General features: G+C 34.0%; 2 protein-coding genes across 2 annotated transcripts; one reads left to right on the top strand and one right to left on the bottom strand.

The window, feature by feature from the left end:
* Positions 1 to 6,301: 6,301 nt before the first annotated feature.
* LOC122296630 lies at positions 6,302 to 8,595 on the bottom strand. The gene is made up of 3 exons (XM_043106434.1): positions 8,344 to 8,595; positions 6,985 to 7,203; positions 6,302 to 6,451 (listed from the first exon to the last, which is right to left on the bottom strand). Exons 1-3 carry the CDS (start codon positions 8,593 to 8,595, stop codon positions 6,302 to 6,304), a joined length of 621 nt encoding a protein of 206 aa, XP_042962368.1.
* Positions 8,596 to 16,958: 8,363 nt separating this feature from the next.
* Positions 16,959 to 22,524, top strand: LOC122295838 (probable LRR receptor-like serine/threonine-protein kinase At1g67720). The gene is made up of 15 exons (XM_043105090.1): positions 16,959 to 17,169; positions 17,391 to 17,928; positions 18,044 to 18,558; positions 18,737 to 18,866; positions 19,692 to 19,763; positions 19,846 to 19,914; positions 20,015 to 20,086; positions 20,267 to 20,335; positions 20,494 to 20,666; positions 20,754 to 21,007; positions 21,125 to 21,251; positions 21,360 to 21,425; positions 21,506 to 21,692; positions 21,768 to 21,900; positions 21,990 to 22,524. Exons 1-15 carry the CDS (start codon positions 17,100 to 17,102, stop codon positions 22,311 to 22,313), a joined length of 2,799 nt encoding a protein of 932 aa, XP_042961024.1. The 5' UTR covers positions 16,959 to 17,099; the 3' UTR covers positions 22,314 to 22,524.
* The last annotated feature ends 87 nt before the right edge of the window (positions 22,525 to 22,611 follow it).

Below are 22,611 nucleotides of genomic sequence, written 5' to 3'. Positions count from 1 at the left end.
AAGAAGAAGATGATTTTTGGAAAGAAAGAAATGAGAATCATGTTTACTTAACATAGGGAAGGAATATTTATATTTACTTATAAAATAAAACTGTGGTGAACTAAAAAAATATATATCGATTACTATAATATCTACAACTCGGATTCCTATACCGTGAATACAATATCGATGAATGCCTTGGAATAACGCTGTCTTTTCAAAGGAGCTTTCCAGGCACTGGGAAATACCATTTATAGTCGTGGAGCCCGTCTTCCGCGGAAAGTTGACTATTCTACTGCTGAATGGAAATTTTATATATTATATTTTTATCTTATTTTTATTTTATTAAATATGATATGATATATTTATTATTATTAAATTATTATTTATTATAAATTTTTTTATTATTTAATAGTAATAAATAAATCGCATCTTATTTAATAACATTATATAACATTACTCAAATAACATTATTCAAAGAAAAATAATTCTTCTACGTGATGTTAATATCTCGTTCGTAGATGAGTCCTTTTATGACTATTTTCCCTTTTTCATGTTGATTACAACTTAAATTGAAGTATTCCACAAGATTAATTTTCATGCTGACTATGCTGTCTACGTCCACTTGCAGTTGCATCAATCAAATTTTTTCCTTGCGTATATATTAATGGAGTAGAAAAAATCAAAAAGAAGATTGGGACAGCTTTGCGTATATTGATCGTAGAAAAAAGCTCCACGAGGGAGAACTTACGCCAGTAATGCGGACTGGATTATCTAAACCAAAATAGAGAAAACTCACGACGTGGACAATCAAGTCGTTGAATTTGAAAAGTCGTGCACAAATTAATTAAGCAGGCCATTAACGTGAAAAGGATGTCCATTTACTAGAAAAATCATCACCAATAATGGAGCATGTTTTTTACACCCATCGATATCTCAAGTTACTTGGAAAATGTAAGGAATTTATAAGGTTGTGTAAACCAATTAAATTCGTACGTTGTTATACTTTATGAGTGGTACTCGATGGTCTAATTTTATACCAACATGAGTTGACTTTGAATTTATTATGGAGTTGCATTTTTTATTTTGAAATAATTTATATATTTTTGAGCAGTTTAAACTTATTAGCAAGCTCATGTAACTTGTTGTTCACCAAATATCTTATAGTAATTGGCATATGTTTATCTACAAATTTTGATTAACTTCATGATATGGTAAATTTCCTCTATATAATTTATCTATACACATTTACTGAATGATTCGTTAGTGAATATAAAATCTTAATCAGTAATTAGATGGCTTGACTCATATAAATTAGATGGAGAACAAATCATTCAGCTCTTCTCTGTTGGGAGGTCGGACCACCATAAAGGTTGGACCTGCTTATTAACCCTCACAGGGAGGTAGGTTGTTCAGATAGTTTGGAACTAGACCCGCTTATACCTGTTAACGATCACGAGAAAGTAAATTGTCAGGCAGCTGAGGACTGGCCCGAACTTCACAACAGGAGGGATAAAATAATCTTAGGCATTACATTCATCTCTTTGGTATCTTGTATGGAAGGTAAGTGTTGGATAGCTGAGTAGCCGGTTCACAATTTATTGTGGTGGGGGCGAGGTAGGTTGTTCAGATAGCCGAGAGGCTAGACCCACTCTCCTCTGTAAGGGAGATCGGGCCGCCGCGGGGGCTAGTCTCGCCTATCATCCTTCAAGAGGATGTAAGTTGTTTGTCACTGTTAACATCGTGTGTTTCGTACACCTTTGGGCCAGGCTCCAGCTATTCGAATCTTTGATACTTAAGTCAGTATTATCTTAGTAGTTCGTGCAAGAGAGCAGAGAGTTCAAAGAGCATTCTTCATACTTGGGAATTGGTTTTTATACTAAGTTTCTAGTGGGAATAACCCATACCCCATGGCAGGAGTATGTGTCTCCTCAACTGTTACTTTAGTCAAATTCCTTTACTGAGGTGTCACTTTTGGGGTGGCGCCACTAATGCAGCTTAACTTCCTCTCCCTTCTATCCTACGGGTGCACGTCGTCAAGTTTCTCCTCCCTTACTGTCAAAAAATCACGAGCTCCCCATATTTCCTACCCACCTACCTGTACAGTGTTTCATGTGGCTAGGCATCTTAGGGGTGTGCCGGTGCAATGTGCCCCCTCTTTCCCATGTGATTGTGGCCATGGACCGACCTTAACTTTGAGGCTGGGGGCCCTCAATGGGCAAAGGGGCTGTCCAGTTGGACCTGGCTCCCTGTATCTGAGCTTGTGGCCGGAGGGGAAAAATTCCCTTATAATTGGTAAAATCAAGCCTTTTACTACTTAGAAAGCTATCAATGAGTCTCGTTGCTCCCAAGAGAACCAGCATGGCCTACATTTCTTTACGTTGACGCCATTATTGCTACATATAACTTATCATAATTGATCGAATTAACTTGATGATATCCTTAATGAATCATATGTTATTGGAATGGCTGCATGTGAAACCCACTCTTCTCAATGATATCATTGCTCCCGCATTTCTCTTCTCAAATCACACCCTTTATGACCTCTTTTTATCCTTTCCCCACTGCAATACTAGAAGACCTAACATTCAATCTTGGGTGAAACTTAAAAAAACAAAAGCAATATGCCATCATTGGACCATTGGTTGTTCACGAAATAGCTCAAAGACATCTCATTACCCATCTGCCAATCTTGGTAGCAAATCACTCATCCATCTCAATAGCTCATAATAAGCTTACAATTGGGGAGAAAATTAACCAATCCAAATTAAATATTTACGAAATTTACAATTTATATTGTCTTATTTCTTACAAAATAAAAATGAAATAGTGGCCTGTTGAATATATATAAAGCCAAAACACAAAAAAACAAAATAAACATGTTTTAATAATACCACAGAGGGCTTGTGTCTCCTTAAAGAAAGCAAGATTTTCATACTTTAATCTAAACTGATTTCATTTTAATGTTATTTTCATTGTAATTTTTATTATATTGTTGTATATTTTACTAACACTTAGTTATACTTAAAACTTCCCTAACAAGATTACAAAAGTGATCAGACAGAGACCCATTAGTTGTTATTATCTCTTTCAATGTCAGAGGGCTTATCTTCTACATGATATATAGTGGTCAAGCCCGTCTTCTATGAGACGTTGATTATGCGCAATATTTACACCAACTAGATTTCTGCATTGCTTATATATTGGGGTAGAAAAAGAAGATTGGGATAGCTTTGGTTCTTGTTTAAAAGAAAAATATAGTTTATTTTCATTGACAAAAAGTAAAAAGATATTTCAAAAAACTTATAACACATTTATCGAAAATCCATTTTTAACAATATAGAAAATTAATTATATGTTTTCAGAGTACATAATATCATTGCCAGCTCATATAGATATATTGTATATGTCCATGCTCCATAGCAATTTATAAATGTGAGACCCACTTGTTAGATGATTAAAGAAAAAAGCTCCATGGTCGAGAGGACCTTCACCAGTAATGTGGATTGAGATTATCGATCTAAACCAAAATGAAGAAAAGTCATGACATTGATGGTCAAGTTATTAAATTTGAAATGTCATGCACTTATTAATTAAGTCGGCAGTGGACGTGTAGAAGGTGTACGTCCATTGACTAGAAAAATCAGCACTAGTCCATTGAAGCATGTTTTCTACCACTCATCGATATTTAGGAAATCCCTCAAAAACTGTTGGAATTTATAAGTGTGCATATAAACAAATTGAATTCCAACATACATGATTAGACTTTAGGAGTGGTGAATGATCTAAATTTATTGAAACACGACTTGAGTTTACTATCGAGCTACATTTTTAATTTAAAAATATTTTATTTATTTCTTGTTATTTGGAACTTTGGAGTCCCTAAAAGAAAAGTACAATGGGATAATCATCTCCTTGTTGTGCATCATTCATAACCTTTGTAAAAATCCAAGAGTTTGAAATCCCTCAAGTAGTAATAAAAATAAAAATAAAAATAAAAATAAAAAAACGTTTTTACTTTATACAATCTCCTTTACATAATAAGCCATTTTTATGAGAGTCCTTCTATCACTATTGAGAGATTTTCCCAATAACTGCAATCATATTTTTCTTCTTTTTTTTTCCATCTATTTTTTAATTATCTTTAACATTTTTTTTATAAAAATAAACATTATTACCTAATACCTAGGCTCTAGTATTTTATATGAGCACATAATTAATATATATATTTATATAATGCAACGCGTGAATGATTATAAACTATGATAGTTGACATGAATATCGACAGTCTTCAGTGCAAGTAGTCTAATGGAATGACGTTGTGATCTTTTAAATGTCAATGAAATAGCCCGTCTTGATCTATATATATATATATATATATGGGATGTTGATTATGTGGCCTATCAATTCTTACATACCAATCAGATTTCTGTGTTATATACGTACGTATTGGGGTAGAAAAAATGGAAAAGAAGATTGGGACTGCATAAGTTGCTTTCTTTTCTTTTCTTTTTTAATAAAAAAAGCATATAAATGTTCAAAAAATTAAGACATTTATCTACTACTAATTTTAAAACAAGTTCTTATTCTCTAATTTTTGAAGACTAACAAAAGATCATGTGGTACCTGGACAAAACATTATAAATTCACATTTTATATAGTAAAGATTCTAAGAGAAAGAACTAATCCAGGCAGCCTTCATGTGTCCATAGCAATTTCTAATAGCCAGCTTATCATGATCATCTAGTCTTTTTGAAATTGGCTAGTTTCCTTTATATTATATGTATTAGCAATTGAGCACATTAGCTAAGCATCTGCTAGGTTTATTCCAAAATCCATAATCGCACTCATTTTGTAGGAATATGTTGAACCCAAGATTTCAAGTTTTGTATAATTATATATTTACACATAGATTTTGATGATAACAAATGAATTCAAAGAATAAAGAAGTCTCAAGCTCAAGTTGTCTACATAATAGAGTCAAGTACATCAAGGAAACAAGTATGAGCAAGAAGGGAACACGTTCACATTAAAATTATAGAGTAATGTTGTAAATCTCTTCAAAATTCGAAATTAGGATTAATGCTCAAAATTAATATTTTATCATAAAGCATTAAAATACATTTTCCACATGTGCATGAATATTTTTGAAAATTAAATTTGAAAATTTTGAAAGATGATGGATTGTCATCTTTTGCATGTGCATGCCTTGATTAAAGAGTTGAACTTTGAAAATATTAAAGATGATTGATTGTCATCTTTCACATGTGCATGTTTTATTTGAATATTTTCAAAAGTGATTGATGCTTTTTTAAACTTATACAAAAGGTAGATGATTTTGTTTGAAAAATTTGAAAAGTAAAGTGTGCTCATTTTGTCATATGCAAAAAGTAAAAGATTAGGTTTGAATTTTTTTGAAAAGAAAAGTGTGCTCATTTTGTCATATGCCAAAAGTAAAAGATTATGTTTGATTTTTGTGAAAAAGTGAATGATATTGTCTTTGACAATTGAAAAAGAAGAACCTTTTATTTGAATTTTTTGAAAAAGTGAATGATGTTGTCTTTGACATGTGAATCTTTTTAAATTTGAATATGAAGTCTCATATGCTTATAAATAGATCATTTGAGAGCTTCACATTCACAACACCAAGAGCATACAACATTCATTCAAAGCTTTCATTCTCTCTTCTCTAAGCATTGAGCCTTAATCCTTGTTCATTTTGAGAGATATAGTTTGCGCTGTATTGTTCTTATTTCACTCATTGAGGAGTGTTTTCTGATAACCTACCCACTATCAGCTTTTGTATCAAAAAAAGGGTGTGTATAACCCTTGTGCGTGTAGAAAGTATTCTACACGGGGAATAGTTAAATCACCACGTGTAAGGTGATTGCAAGTGTAGAGAGTGTTCTACACGGATCCTTTGTAGCAGTGTTGTTCAAAGGTGTAATAGGTTTCTATCTCCACCTGAAGGAGGTTGAATAGTGAATTTGAGAATCCTCAAGGGGTAGCTTGAGGCGAGGACGTAGACAGTGGGGCCGAACCTCGTTAACATACTGAGTTTGCTTCTCTCTTACCCTTACTCTTTATATTTATTGTTATTTCATATTTTGTTTATATTTTATATTATATATTTGATTTATAATTGTTATTTTTTTTAATACAACTCAATTCACCCCCCTCTTGTGTTAGTCATCTGGGCAACATAATAGTCTTAAAGCAAATCGACTTACATACCAACCAGGGAAGTTGCAAGTGGATAGCACTGAAACTTCATGGTAAATCAGATTGCAATTCATGTAAACTGGACTACATAATTATTAACTTACCAAACACAAGAGTAGCAAGCACTCCTTGCACTAAAAGTCTTATCACTAGTGTAACCCCAATAACTCTCGTCGAGTCCTCCAAGGAAGCTAATAGGAATATTACATATCTGCATTGCCTCTTCCTTGTTGAACATTTCTACTATTAACTGCTCATTCCAACTGTGAGTCTCCTCATTAATCAACTCATGCACTCTTGCATCTTGGTCCAACCTACAAACTTATGATTGCACACTGAAAGTTGCTGGAGAGTGAAGTCACTTATAATCCTGTATCTTAATATTTTGACCATTACCCACCCTCCACCTTAAAGCTTTTTCAACAAATCAGTTGCTAAGAACAAGCTTCTTCATATCAAAGAAGCACCCTACCTAGTTTAGCCTCCATTATTGATTTCTTTTTGAAGTATTTTTCTTGAAACAAGCTATGCTCTTGAAGATTTATTAGTTCACAATTAAACAAAGTGAAAACTAGCTTGAAATTGAGTTTGGCTATATCAATTCAGTTTGATCAACCTCCAGAATTAAGTCTCCTAGTACAGTTCACTTATTCATTTTATAAACTCACATCATTTTAATTTTCTTAATCCTTGCTCGAGTAGAAATGCCACCCACTAAATCCTCTAATGCTTCTATGTTGCACTTACTTCCCGATATCAACAGTTGAGTAGAAGAAGACATACCTGATTACGTGCATGCTTCTTCCAGGTATTACAAGAGGAATTCTTTGATGGCAACTGTGAGAGTTTATGGGCTGAAACATCCATATGGGCTTGCCCATGTGGATGTTGCACCAACCCGTTGCCCATTTCATTTATATTCACCCTTCCAAAATTCAAACGACCGTTATAACTGTCATCTTCCACAGATTGCGTAACTGATATCCCACTATCCTTCTGTAACTACTCCAAAACATAAAATTCAGGAATCTCAACAGACTTACCCTTTTCACTTCGTAGCTTTGAAAATGTATCCTTGACATGAATGGAGGAGTTTTAAACAAAGATAAAATTGATAATCCACAGCTAGTGACGTGGAGGGTGTGTAGGGTGCAAAACAAAGACATTTCTTAATAGAATTTTCCTTTCTTTATTTCTTTTATTAAACCCTAGCCTTGTCCTTTTGCTTTTAATTCAATGTCATCTTGGTTACAATGAAAACAAAGGTAAGAGTAACTTGTCACACAAAAATATATATTAAACATTGGAGCTAAACAACTAACTAAAGGAGCACTTTCATTGGTCTGGGCAAAGTTTTAGGCCAAATTTGGCTAATATGTCACTTTTTGCCTTATGCCTAATCACTTAGAATTTGGACTTCACATTGGGTTAGTTATCTTACTCTCTATAATAGTAAAATATTATTATTTTTTTAATTTTTGTATATACTTTTTAATGCATTATTTAATTATTTTTAAAATATTTGTTTTTTCATTTTCATAATTTCCCACAATCTCAATATCAAAATATATAAAACCATCAATCAACCTAAATTAACTTCATAATCTATCAAATTGAATTTTTTGAAAAAATCCATACATTTCCAGCTATTACATAACTTTATACAAATGTATCAATAGTTCATAAATTTCCATCTATCAACCTAATACATAATCTGTCAAACAAAAGTTTATCGAAACTTCATACATTTCCAGCTACTAAATTATTTATGATCCCTAATATAAGATAACTATTATCAGCTGGTTGCTGGTACTATCTTTCAGTTTTAGATGATTTTAGCAAATGTAATTGGATATTTCCTTTGCAAGCAAAATATAGTTTATACATTTCCAGCTACTGAAGGATATTGCCTTAGCTTATCTCATCTAAATATGTACAACTCTAATTCAAATACAAGATAAGATTAGAAAACAAATCCTAATCTATTTGAAATCCTAATCAACATTTTAGGAAATCTAGCTGCCATGTGTGATAATAAAAGAAAACCCTAGTGTTCCTATGACAACTTCCCTCAAATTGATGTTGATGAGTTGACTAGCAGCAATTTGCTAACTAGGTATTGATGTTGTCATCGAGTCAAACTTTGGTGAAGATATCAACCACTTGGTGTTCACTGGACACATGAGGGAGAATGATATCTTTAGACTCATAGGCATCTCGAATATAGTGACAATTAACTTTGACGTGCTTTGTTTGTTCATGGAAAACTGGGTTGGCTGCAATTTGAATGACACTTGTATTATCACCATGAAAAGGCATGGCATGTGTTTGTGCAAAGCCAAGTTCTGAAAGAATACCACGTAACCACATAATTTCAGAATATGCCGCAGACATTGCTCGATATTTAGTTTCTGTAGATAACTTAGACATACAATCTTGCTTCTTACACTTCCAAAAGATGAGAGAATCCTCAAGAAAGACACACCATCCATTAGTAGAACATCGAGAGTCCGGACAACCAGCTCAATTTGCATCACTTTAAACAACTAATTGAATTGAAGAAACCTTAGGAAAAAAATAGTCCACGATTAGGAGTTCCAAGTAGATAGCAAATAATCTGACGAACAGCTACAAAATGTAGATGCCAAGGAGAATCCATGAACTTACTAATAGTGTGGACAACATAGGAAATATTAGGGTGTGTGATAGTGAGATAAATCAAGTTACCAACTAACTTACGGTATTAGGTAGGATCTAGGAGAAGTTCACCTTCATCTTTCCTATACATAACATTCACCTCTTGAGGTGAGGAGTATCAACTAGAGTAGTATATTCCAATCTCCCAAACTGAATTAGGTCTTGAATATACTTTTGTTGATTGAGAAATAAACCATATGGCTAAGACCTAACTTCCAATTCTAGAAAGTAGATAAGATCCCCAAGATCCTTCATGTGAAACACATTATGAAGATGTTGCTAAAGTTTTTGAATCAAAGGCCCATCTAAACCAGAGATGATAATATCATCTATATAAATTAATAAAAATACCACTCCAGCAATGGCCATGTGCAAAAATAAGGAAGCATCATACTTTCTAGAAAACCTTGTAAAGTAGTGCAAAATTTCTTGAACTAGGTTCTAGGAGCTTGTTTAAGACTATACAAAGACCTCTTCAGTTTGCAAACAACCATAGGAACAGAAACAGTCATACCGGATGAAGTTTCATGTAGATATCTTCTTTTAGATTTCCATGCAAAGAAAGCATTCTTGTCATCCATCTAACGTAATTGCAAATATTTAGAAGCAGCGGGGCAAGTAACATGCGAACAGTAGTCATCTTGGCAACTGGAGCAAAAGTCTCATCATAATCTGTGCCATACTCTTGGCAATTCCCCAAAGCAACTAGTGTAGCTTTGTATCATTCGAGTGAGCTATCTGAATGAAACTTTATGGAGTATACCCATTTACTACCAATTAGTTTGACCAAAGGAGGATATTGTACCACATCCCAAGTCTGATTAGCCACAAGTACATCAAATTCTATCTGCATCACTTGCTACTAGCACTCATGTTCCATAGCCTGTTTATAGTAAGAAGGGACAATAATGGAAGATAATGTAACAGTCATAGAAGTGGGGGAAGAAAAACCATACCAAGTTGTTGGGTGAGAGACACAGGTAGATCTCTTAGGAACAAGAGTAGCAGGAACTATGGTGGATGTTGGATCTATGATGCTCCCAAATTCCGCTTGAGATCGGACGAACATTTGAAGTGACGAGACATGCAACACAAGGTTATCTGCCCTGTTCATGATATATAAGATGTAATGTTCCTAACATATATATAATATTATGCAATATTCGTAGTGGATACATTTTTTTTTTTAGTAATACTATACACCAAATTTAAAATATCCCAAATACTTAAAACATATTTCATACATAATGACATATTAAACAACTGAGATTACAACACTAGTCCAAAATGGCTATGATCAAAGGAATACTGGAGATGTAACTCCATATTACAATTAGTAATTTAAGTTAACTACAATATTAACATTGACGTCACACCATTGCTTAGTCAATTGTGTCTAGTTGGTCAAATTCTGATTTTTCTATAGGTTTTGTAACAAGATCTACCATTCAGGGGAGAATAGTAGTTGAGACTACCACAGTGAAATTTGATTACAAATCTCAACAAGTTAACAGAAAAACCTCCACATGGGCTAATGATGCATGCATGACAGTAAGAGCATGAAGGCATAATCAAAGTCATAAATAATTATAGCACAACTTGACATATAACATAGTATAACTAATACAACTTAAAATGAAATGTGAACTAAACTTGATTTATTTAAACTGAATTGGACTTAAACTGAGACTTAACTTGACATAAACTTGATTTGAAATTTGACTTAATATGAACTTGGAATCTTGTTCTTTAATTGATTAAAGTTAACTTGACATGAATTTGAACTTAGACTGAAACTTAACTTTACATGAAGTTGAACTGACTTTTTTACTTAACATAAACTTAGACTTGAATTCTGACAATCAAAATGATTCTGCTAGTCGTTTCATTAGGAATAGTGAACAATTAAAATGATTTCGCCCAACATATTCTGTCAGAAATACTCAAAGAATTAGAATCATTTCATCTTGAGTATTTTAAATCACATACTCTAGCAATCAAAATTATTTCATTAGGAGTACCTAGTAATACTCTGACAATCAAAATGATTACATCACAAGTATTTTAAATCACGGACCCTAGCAATCAAAATGATTACACTAGAAGTACCTAGTAATACTCTAATAATCAAAATGATTACATCACGAGTATTTTAAATAAAATACCCTAACATTCAGAATGATTATGCCAAGAATATCTGCATAACTGAACTTGAACTGAATTCTAACAATCAAATTGATTTCGCCAGAAGTACTTCACGTGAAGCACCAATGGAGATACTCAAACAATCATAGTGATTATATTGCGAGTATTCTATACATAACTAAATTGAACATAACTCGAAAGACATGACTTAATTGAAATAAAAATATTTCGTAACATGATATAAACATGTAATAGGCAACATACTTAACATGATATACTTGTAACAGTGAATATTACATATCATGATATACATGTAACAGATGTCATACTTAACATGACATACTTGTAATATATAGTAATACGTGATAGAATATATTGTATAATAAATGAATAATTCATGACAGAAGAAATTATGTAACAAATAAATATACAATAACTTGGCATAGCATGACATATATGATAATATACATATATGCACTGTAGTTCCTTTACTTATCACCCATACACAGTAAATTGCTAGTAAGTTAAAAGTTAATTTACCTCGATCTGCACATTTTCTAAACAATTTCAAGCACGATCATGAGAAATTAAAAATAGTGATTTCTAAATGTTAGAAATTAATCGCTAACAATTAGAAATATGGAAAAATATTAACTTGGAGCAAAATTACTATTTTACCTTCTACATGTGGAAAAATAACTATTTTATCCCTAACTTAAGGATTTTACATTTTAATTCTAAAAATCACCAAAATTTACATGTCTCATGTAAATTTTGTCCTAAAATCAAATATATCAAATTTAAAAATTTAAACTAAACACAACCATAAAACTCTATATGGGCCGAAACTTGAATAGGTTTTTTCCTTTGCTTTTGTTGCAATTCTTCAAATTTCAAAACTCATGATCAAACTAAATTTTTACAACAAAGATCTTCCTATTGTAAATTTAAAAATATACTTAAAATAGCCACTAAAATATGCTAATCATTGACACCAAACTTTTAGAAAAAGGATTCAAACTTTTTAACTAAAATGGGCAAACAATTGAATCAAATGATTTGATCTATTTCCAAGCATCTCCAAGAACTTCAAAAATCTAAATATTTCTTCTAACATATTCATAACATATTCCTAAGAATAATTATATCTTGAATCATCAAAAAAAGTCATCAAAATCACTAAAGCAACATTTGGAATTTTTGGTTTCTAAGTTCTAAAACCAGATTTTTGTTTCGAGCTTGTTCTGATCAATCTTTTGATCCATGACTTATAAATGTGTGATCTTCAAACCAAAACATTACATGGTTTAAAAATGTGTCCTAAAATATGTCTAAACTTCTAATTCAAGATCACATGGTTAAAAATCAACCAAAATATAAATTTAGTCAAGAACATCCACACTTTAGCCTATCCAAATATCTCTTTCCATAAAATTTTATATCTTTGATACTAATATCAAATATTTTCAAAATAACATTCTAACATGTATAGAAGAGGCCTAGAATCCACCAATAAAATTATCAAAGCCATTGAAATAGGTTTAAACCACCAAAGATTTAAATTTTCTCAAAACAGAAACTGTTTTTCCTCTTCTAGTTTCTAAGTTTTTAAATCTAAGAAAATCTTTCATCAAAACCTTTAAATATGCAACAAATTCTCAACCAATAATCATATAGGCATATTAACAAGACTCCATAAAAATTTAGACCAAGATCTATCCATTAGCTTGGTCAAAAACTTCAAAATATAATATACGATCTCCAGTTTATCATCCATAATGACTTTTCTAGGATTTAAACAACATTTTACTGACTAAATGATCTTACAGCTTAATTTCTTCAAATCCATCAAACGTTCCTCATGGTACTAAGTATCTACTACTATTCACAATGTGTAGCTAAGATCTTGTCAAGTGTCCAAATAAAACTTTTTTAACCTAATTTAGACATTCTACATTGTAATTTTGAAAACATTGCACTTGGTGAGATTATCGAGGTTACTATTCACTAAAAAAATGTGAATGATAAACTTAGCACCAAAAAATCCTAAATATTCACATAAACTCACAGTGAAAATCGTTAAGCAAAATTCAACTCCGAAGTGCCCTTAAAAATAAATTCACAATTTTGAACAAGCATTTCATCTGAAAATATGAAAATAAGTTATTGTGCTATAAAATTCTAAATAATGAACTGAGTCTAATAACATAGACCATAAAACATTCTAACACTTTTAACTATCTCAAATGATTAAAAATTATATTTCTGGCATTATAGTGAGTGATAACATTGACTATGTTGACAAACTAAAATTTATGCGATCAGTCGGTTCGTGAAAACTTATGGGGTTTTCATGAGTTTCCTAAAGCCTATAGAAATTCTACCATTAACTTTTTAGCAGACTGTTACAAGATCATGTGTCAAAGGGGGAGAATCTTGAGAAGCTGTAGGAGACTCAGCTAAAGGTGTTATGACATCGATTGTAGACAAAACTTGGTTTAAACCGAGTGACCGAAGTAAAAGTGACATTAGGAGAATCGAAAAACTAGGTGAGATTGGATTCACATGAGAGAGGAAAAATTGCTGATTTTCAAAAAAACAAAACATTCCTAGAAACTCAAATTCTTCGTGCATTAGGATCATAACAAAGAAATCATTTTTGAGTATATTTAAGAAAGGCACATTTAATAGATTGAGCAGTCAATTTATGTCTTTTATGTGATGAAAGATGAACAAAACACACACAACGAAAGCTATACAAATCGGAATAGCTAGGAGTGTAACCAAAAAATATGAAATAGGGAGAAACATTATGTAAAACTGGACAGTAGTAGCTAATGCTTCACACCAAAAATGAGATGTAATTGATGAATCAATAAAAAGAGCCCGAACCATATCAAGGAGATGTTGATTCTTACGCTCAACTATCCCATTTTATTGTGGTGTAGATGCACAAGAATGTTGAGAAACGATGCAATTTTCTTGAAGAAAATTATAAAATTCATGAGACATATATTCACTTCCTGATTTGATCGTAAGACCTTGATAGAGGAAGCAAATTGTGTCTGAATAATGCAAGAAAGGCCTTGAGAAAAGAAAATATTTCACTTTTAGTACGAAAGAAATAGATCCAAGTAAATCTACTGCAATTGTCAATAAAAGTAACAAAATATTTGTAGTGAGCATGTGATATAGTAGGAGATATACCCCAAACATCGCTATGGATTATATCAAACATCCAAGTAGCATGAGAACCAGATTGTTGGAATGGTAACACTTTGCTTTTGGCAAGTTTGCAAGAGGTACAATTAAAAGAAATCGTTTCTGCTAAAATTGAAATTTTATTTTCAATAGCACCAAATTTAAACAACGTTTAGATTACATTAGGATTGGGATGACTTGAGTGTCGATGCCAATCCCTAGTACTTACATTGACAGCATGGCAAGGAATAAAAAAACTAGAAGCAACAAAAGTTGAATTAGGATTTATTGGAAATAGCCAACCCTCCTTAGGACCCCTTGCGATCATCCTCCCTAACACTCGATCCTATACAACACAACCAGAAGATTAAAAAAAGACATTACAATTATGTACAACACAACCAGAAGATTAAAAAAAGACATTACAATTATTTTCAACAAGTTGTCTAATAGAAAGTAAACTTGTGGAGAGGGTAAGAGAAACCAAAACATTTCAAATGGCAGGGGACACATCACCCACAATAGAAATTGGTAGTGAACTACCATCTGCCGTGTGGATTTTGAGAGGACCAACAAAAGGCTGAAGATTGCGTAACGATGTGGAATCATTGGTCATATGATTCGAGGCACTAGAATCTATTAGATAAGAACTAAGGGATGACTTTGTTTTACCTGAGATACCTAAAGTAGAGAAGGCATAAACTATCAATTATTGTACCATATCCTGAGTAAGAGAAGTAGAGGTGAAATCGGTAGATGCTGAATCATGAGTAGCAATAGCAGGAACTAGAGAAGATGATGCACCCAAGGCACTCTTTTGCTTCTAAAGAGGTCAAATTGGGCAATCTTTGATAATATGTCCAGATTTCTTTTGCAATAGTTACAAAATTTATTTGGAGCGTGGGTGGCATTGTGACCGAATCCCTTCCAACTATAGCATTGTATAGTGCTACAATCTCGACCCTTGGATTTTCCTTGTGCTGCAAATGCCACTTGAGCAGGAGATGCAAGCTATTGTTCCATTGTACTCTGAGTAAGTAACCTTTGCTCCTCCTGAAGCAAATCTCCCAATCAAACATCAAGAAAAGGAACTGGATCTCTATTCATTAACTGAGAATGAACAGATTTAAAATCTGGACCTACTTTCATAAGGAATTGATCACTCCTACTAATTTCATGCACACTTTGCACATGAGAGAAACCAGTGGCAGAGACAGAAGAATACACAATATCAGTGTATTTAGCCCACAGATTTGAAAACCCAAAATAGAACTCCTCCACTGATAAGCGTCCTTGAGAAAAAGTAGCTATCTCATATTCCAATTAAAACCTTCGAGATGAATTATTCTAAGTGTTGATTCTCTTCAAATACTCTCACATAGCCTTGGAGGTTTTGTAGGCTAACATATTTAGGATGAAATGAGGTTCAATAGAACTGAGGATCCAAGACAAGATCTTGGCATCCTTACTCTCCCATGTAGACAGCTCCTTTGCACTATCAGGGGCTAGAACAGTCCCATCAATATGACCCTAGGGTTCTTTACCCTTGACAAGAAGCTAAAAGTGGAATGCCCAAGCAAAATAGTTTTTACCAGTCAATCGAATGAATAAGGAATCAAATCTCTCAGATGCCATGAAAACAAACCAAGCACATAACAGAAGAAAGAAATCAAGAAGAAAAATTGTTGTCGTGAACACATGACCCAAGAAAACCGAGAATACTAGAGACAAGAAGCAGCCAAGGGAACACAAGAATTCAAGAACCTCAAGAGGCAAGCTGAACCTCAGAAAGGCCAAAAAAAATAAACCCTAAAGAAATTTAGGATTGGCTGATCAAGAACAAAACTAGAAAATTAGAGCATGCTCTGATACCATGATAGATTTTGACTGAATACCTCTTTTGAGGTGCTTGCCTTTCATTATATAGAAAAATAATTATAAAGATAATTACAAAGATAAGATTGAGGATTCAATTTGAATCTCAACAAACTACATTTTATCTTATCTAAACTAACCTTACCTTATCTCATCTAAAAATGTACAAGTCTAATTTAAATACCAGATAAGATTAGGAAACAAATCCTAATCTATTTGAAATTTTGCTCTGATGCAACACAACAATTTAGGAAATTCAGCTGCATGTGTGATAATAGAAGAAAACCCTAGTATAAACATTATAAGGAATGTCTTCTTGTAAATAATTCAACCTTAAATATATCATATCGTAGCCTCTAATGAAAAATCTGAAACACAAACAATCATGGCATATTATTAATTACATGCTTTTATACTGATTCCAAAGTATCAAACAATATGTAATCATATTCATATGAGCGAAAACAAGTAACTTGGCTCTAATACAAATGTTAAATAAGGTTAATTCAAACTACCTCAATGAGTGAAATTTTCATAAGGCCGGATCTTTGCTCGTCTTACAGCCGACGTCACTTTATTGTTTGCACTTCTACATCGAGCCTTAGGAGGCTACTTGAATTTCCTAAAAAATTCTATGTTTGAAGATCAAGAGATCTAAATAGTTTCATTTGGAAATTATAGAGAGAGGAGAGTTTTTAATGTAGACTTTTTCCACACTTAATTTAGTATATGTAAACCCTTATATAAAGAGTTTTTATATGGGAAGTTAATTAACATCCATCATGTTACGGTAGTGGTGGAGAATTAATTAATAACTTTGTACCCATGTGGACACAACATGGGTTATGGGTAATGGAAGAAAGATGGTCAAGAGGTTTAACTCAACAAACAGTGGTTTTGATTGTAGTCAGTCACTGAGATTTTAGGGAAAGAAGAAGAAAATATCAAAGGGATTGGGTTGTCTTCCCTGATCTTCTTCAATGGGTTCATTTCCTTATTTCCTGGTTATATTTCCTTTATTTCTATCATCTGTTGTGTGCCAAGTTGAAGGTATGTTCTTCCTTAACCAAAACAAAGTACTGAATGTTGAGAAAGTTCTCTTCTAATTTAGTAGTGACAGTCACAAATTTCTGAAATGGGACTTTTTAATGTATTTCATGTAAATTGAATGAATCACTGTTGGTAATTATGATTAGTCTAGAATCTGCAACTTTGTTATGAGCTTGGCCATGACAGGATCTAAATCTGTGCAAACTGATTCAACTCTGCAGAATTCGTCAGTCTAGACTGTGGAGGCACAAGTAATTACACTGACCGTAGTACTGGATTGCCATGGACATCAGACATGGGATTCATGAGCCGTGGAAAATCAGCGGTAGTAGAAAATCCAAGAGGAAACCTAGTACAGTATCAAAGGAGGCGAGAGTTTCCCATAGACGGCAAGAAGTACTGCTACACTTTAATCACCCAAGAAAGAAGGCGGTATCTAGTTCGTGCAACATTTCAGTATGGCAGCCGGGAAAATAAAGGAACATATCCCCAGTTTCAGTTATACTTGGACGCGACCAAGTGGTCAACTGTATCGATTTCGGATGCTTCAAGAATATATGTAAAGGAAGCTGTCATCAGGGCACCCTCTGATTCCATAAATGTGTGCATATGCTGTGCAACAACTGGTTCTCCATTCATTTCTACACTTGAGCTGCGTCCCTTCTCCCTTTCAATGTATGCCACTGATTTCGAAGACAATTTCTTCTTGGCCGTTGCAGCAAGATTGAACTTTGGTGCCCCAAGTGAAGATCCCCTAAGGTAAGCTCCCTTGAAGTGCTCATTAACTTTCGAAGTTCGAGGAACAACTAGACTAAATTATAACTTCTAATCAACTAGTTTTTGTGCAAAAACAATTTGCTTTCCTTTTTCACAGGTACCCAGATGATCCCTATGACAGAATTTGGGAGTCCGATCTGGTTAAAAGGCAAAACTTTCTTGTTGGTGTGGCCCCGGGCACACAGAGAATAAGTACATCGAAGAATGTAAACATAAGAACAAGAGAGTACCCACCAGAAAAATTGATGCAAACAGCTGTTGTTGGCACCCGAGGGAAGCTCAGCTATAGATTAAATTTAGACGATTTCCCTGGCAATGCTCGAGCTTATGCATACTTCGCTGAAATTGAAGACTTAGGTGCCAATGAAACTCGGAAGTTCATGTTGATGCAGCCTCACGGGAACCAAGACTATAGGAATGTAGTGGTAAATATTGCTGAGAATGCAAATGGGAGCTATACTCTTTATGAACCCAGCTTCATGAATGTGTCTTTCGATTTCGATCTGTCATTTGCCTTCGTTAAGACCGGGGATTCAACTCGAGGACCCCTTCTTAATGCAATGGAAATTAGTAAATACGTAAAGATTGATTCGAAGACTGACGGACAAGACTGTAAGTCCCCTGATCTCAGTTTACGTTGTCGCAAGAAATCTGTCTGGCCATACATTATGAACTTTTAGCAGTTAGCACTGTGTAGCTATAATTTGGTAATATCGTGAGTGACTTACAATATGACCAAAATGAGCTGATCATTTTTTGTGATTTTTTTTTTTTTTTTTTCAATTTGTAGTGATTGTTGCCAATGCCCTTCGCTCCATGTCTTCTGAAAGCATTTCGATAAATGAAGGTGATCCTTGTGTCCCAACTCAGTGGGAATGGGTAAACTGTAGCTTAACCCCTCCGCCGAGAATTACAAAAATGTAAATTCTCCATATTTTCTTACTGACAGAATGATTCAATATTTAGTATGCTGTGATCAGTCCATATATGCTATACAATATGAAAATCCAAGTATCTTGAATGAAATTCTAAGGTTTGGTTTAGTAACTTAAGAATTTTGAGTTGAGAATTTTGAGTTTTAGATAAAAGGTTTTGGAATTTGACAAGGTTAAAAAAAAAAAGTTGAATTGTTTATTATATTTTATATGAAAATTTGAAAAAGTTGTAACAATGAGATAAGAATTTTGTATTTAAGATAAGCGGCCAAACTGAACCCAACGGTAACACTCTGAATCTATATTTTGACCAGTAGAATGTCATTAATCCATTTTACCAACAATGTACATGATGCCGTAACCAACAACTCAAAACATCTGAAAGGATGACTTATACAAGGCAAGAGAGAAAGTAGCCTTGGGGGCTTCCAACTTTATTTCCAGCACCAGAACTGTCATATCAGTAATTCGTACTTTAAAGCAAGTGCTCTCCATGATAGCTGAAGTGCTGATCTGAATTAGCCACTAGGATCAGACAACTAACTCACCTCTGAACAAATAGCAACGATAACTCAGTTGCAACTGATGCGTCCAAAAAAGTCACTTGTTTTAGGTTTTAATGGAAGATGTCGTTAATTACTGGACAAACTTGTAATGGCAGTGCAATAGATGAATCCATGTAAACCATTTTGATAGATGAAAAAAAGAGTTAAGGTTTTGTGTAGCAAAGCTAAGTTACATATAAACTATAAACATTGCGACTTATTTAAAGAGCTGAATTATGGAGGGAATCTCTCACATGTTGTACAGCAACGCATCAAGGAAGAATGTGAAGGGTGAAATCCCATTAGAGCTCAACAACATGGAGGCCTTGACAGAGTTGTAAGTGCAAATCTGCTTTACAATGAACTTGCTCTGCTTGAACAGTTGATTTCTTCTGCTTTGACCGCTCTCTTTTTCTTAGGCGGTTGGATGGTAATTCCCTCACAGGTCCACTCCCTGAGATAAGTAATCTTATCAATTTAAAGATTCTGTAAGCCTTCAGTTCAAACTCTAATTATACAAATTTAAAATGATCACACCCCATTTATCTCAGGGATTTTTTTCCTATTTTATTATTGGTGAATATGCAGGCATCTAGAGAACAACGAATTGAGTGGTCCATTACCTTATTCCCTTGGCAGCTTGCCAAACTTACAAGAAGTGTATGTAGCAATATGGTTCTTCTTTAACGTTCTGCTATTGAGCTAGAAACATTCACAATTCACTTCAGTCTAGGGGGATCATTTTCAGGAAATGGCTTTAACCTGCCATGATTTTGTACCAGCAAGATATCCCAAATAAATGTGCATTTTGCATTAACTTTTGAAATCTATATATGCTAGGTACATACAAAACAACTCTTTTACCGGGGAAATACCACGAGGACTCTTAAGTGGGAGAGTCAATTTTCAGTAAGTATGCTTCTATGTTTGGCCGTCAATTGTGGAAAAGAAAACTAAGAGTACTTGAAACTCTGAAAGAAAGTACCGATGGGGATATTTTAAAATTGAGGGTCCCAAATAAGCAAGGGCAGGGAATTTATTAATAGCTGCAAAACTTTCCCTTGCAGCTATGGAGACAATCCCAAACTACATAAAGGGGCACAGAACAAGAAGCATTTTAAGCTGATGCTTGGAATTTCGATTGGAGTGCTTGTAATTCTGTCAGTTCTCTTCTTAGGAAGTTTATTATTTATGCGAAGTTTTCAAAGAAAGATGTATCAAAAGGAAAGCGATGCAAAAGGTTCTTATGCTTATAAATTCCATCTTGTATTGTCCATGTGAGGGTATTCAGATTTCCTTAGTTCAGCATTTGTTTTGTGTTCATCAGGTGATTCTAAGTGTAAGAACACCAAAACTTCAGCCATAAATTCAATTGTCCGTGGAGCGCATTCAATGGATGATGGCATAACTTACTATATTGCACTCTCTGAACTAGAAGAAGCTACCCAAAACTTTTCAAAGAAAATTGGCAGAGGAAGCTTTGGATCTGTCTTTTATGGGAAAATGAAAGACGGAAAAGAGGTGGCAGTTAAGATCATGACAGATCTGACCAGCCATGGAAACCAGCAATTTGTGACTGAGGTAGTGTCAGATAATAGATAAATAGTTCCAACAATCATACTTTTTGATATACTATCAAATGATGATTGCAAAAGTTTTCATGAATACAAGTTCATTTGCAAGGCAACATACTTGCAGGTAGCCCTCTTGTCAAGAATTCACCATAGAAATTTGGTTCCATTAATTGGATACTGTGAAGAAGAACATCAATGTATTTTGGTATATGAGTATATGCACAATGGAACCTTGCAGGATCGCATACATGGTCACCTCTTGTACTCATGCTTCATAGAAATATTCTTTCTATTCATCTATCTTTCTTCTCAGCTGCTGCTTAAATGATTTGTTAAAAATATTCTAAATTTGTTGACAGATTCTGCCAAGCAGAATCGCTTAGACTGGCTTGCTCGTCTTTATATAGCAGAAGATGCAGCTAAAGGTTTGATATGAAACTTACTGCTAGTTCATGCACATTTCATTTCGAGTTTCCAGTAAAAAAACAAGTTCAGATGTTTGTAGGTCTCGAGTACTTGCACACTGGATGCAATCCAAGAATCATTCACCGAGATGTAAAAACAAGCAATATTCTCCTAGACATCAATATGAGAGCAAAAGTGTCAGACTTTGGACTTTCAAGGCAAGCTGAAGAAGATTTAAGCCATATATCAAGTGTGCCACGAGGAACAGTAGGCTACCTGGATCCTGTGTAAGCCATAAATACTTAGAATGCATTCATAATCAATTATATCTTTCCTCTAATAATGCATATTCTCTCTTCCAGGTACTTCGCAAATCAGCAATTCACTGAAAAGAGTGATGTTTACAGTTTTGGGGTGGTTCTCTTGGAATTGATCTCTGGAAGAAAGCCTATTTCCCCAGAAGAATTTGGCCCTGAATTAAACATTGTTCACTGGGTATGCAATTTGCAAAATATCCTACATTTTAGAGTTGTCACTCAAAATTTTGCTCTAAATGATAGTAAATCAAACCTATTGTTTTGCAGGCGAGGTCTTCGATTCGTAAGGGGGATATTATTAGTGTCATAGACCCTTTCCTGGTAGGAAATGTCAAGATCGAGTCCGTTTGGAGGATTGCTGAAGTAGCTATCCAGTGTGTTGAACAACACAGGGTCTCCAGGCCAAGGATGCAGGAAATCATTTGGGCCATACAGGATGCTATCAAGATTGAGAAGGGGACTGAAGGCAACCAAAAGAACGTGTCACCAGGTAATTCCATGGCACAAACTTCAAGAAAAACTTTGCTGAGAAGTTATCTTGAGATCGAGAGCTCCGACTTATCAAAGGATTGCCTCGTTCCATCAGCATAATCTAGCAGCAGCACCCCACCTCAAGACTGTACAATCAGTGTAACATGTACTCTATATCATCTTTAACAAATGATTTTCTTCTGCCTAGATTGACAACACTGTTTTGTTCTCCAGCATCTCTTATCAAACTGTAATCCTTTTGCCCAATTGCCCTCATAGAATTATGTATCAAAGGTTTTAAGTGATTGATGTATCAAGGGTTTCGGATGAACATCTTGGTATTCTCTTTCCTTATTCCCTCGTGTTTCCATGCATGTTAGTGATGGAAAATCTTATCAAATTTGACTTCATTACAGAG

Source organism: Carya illinoinensis, chromosome 15, assembly GCF_018687715.1.
Source record: "Carya illinoinensis cultivar Pawnee chromosome 15, C.illinoinensisPawnee_v1, whole genome shotgun sequence".
NCBI classification, from domain to species: Eukaryota; Viridiplantae; Streptophyta; class Magnoliopsida; order Fagales; family Juglandaceae; genus Carya; species Carya illinoinensis.
The sequence above is the reverse complement of the archived record's forward strand: the minus strand, read 5'-3'. Positions and strand labels throughout refer to the sequence as shown.

What these genes read in the sequence shown, in the direction of transcription:
- LOC122295838 (XM_043105090.1), top strand. Translation starts at nt 17,100, where the DNA reads ATGGGTTCATTTCCTTATTTCCTGGTTATATTTCCTTTATTTCTATCA. An exon ending in TGTTGTGTGCCAAGTTGAAG is followed by an intron (nt 17,170 to 17,390) that starts GTATGTTCTTCC and finishes TCAACTCTGCAG; the next exon opens with AATTCGTCAGTCTAGACTGT. An exon ending in CCGCCGAGAATTACAAAAAT is followed by an intron (nt 18,867 to 19,691) that starts GTAAATTCTCCA and finishes CATGTTGTACAG; the next exon opens with CAACGCATCAAGGAAGAATG.
- LOC122296630 (XM_043106434.1), bottom strand. Translation starts at nt 8,595, where the DNA reads ATGTCTGCGGCATATTCTGAAATTATGTGGTTACGTGGTATTCTTTCA. An exon ending in TGGTTGATATCTTCACCAAA is followed by an intron (nt 7,204 to 8,343) that starts GTTTGACTCGAT and finishes GTTTTGGAGTAG; the next exon opens with TTACAGAAGGATAGTGGGAT. An exon ending in AGAAGCATGCACGTAATCAG is followed by an intron (nt 6,452 to 6,984) that starts GTATGTCTTCTT and finishes TGGAATGAGCAG; the next exon opens with TTAATAGTAGAAATGTTCAA.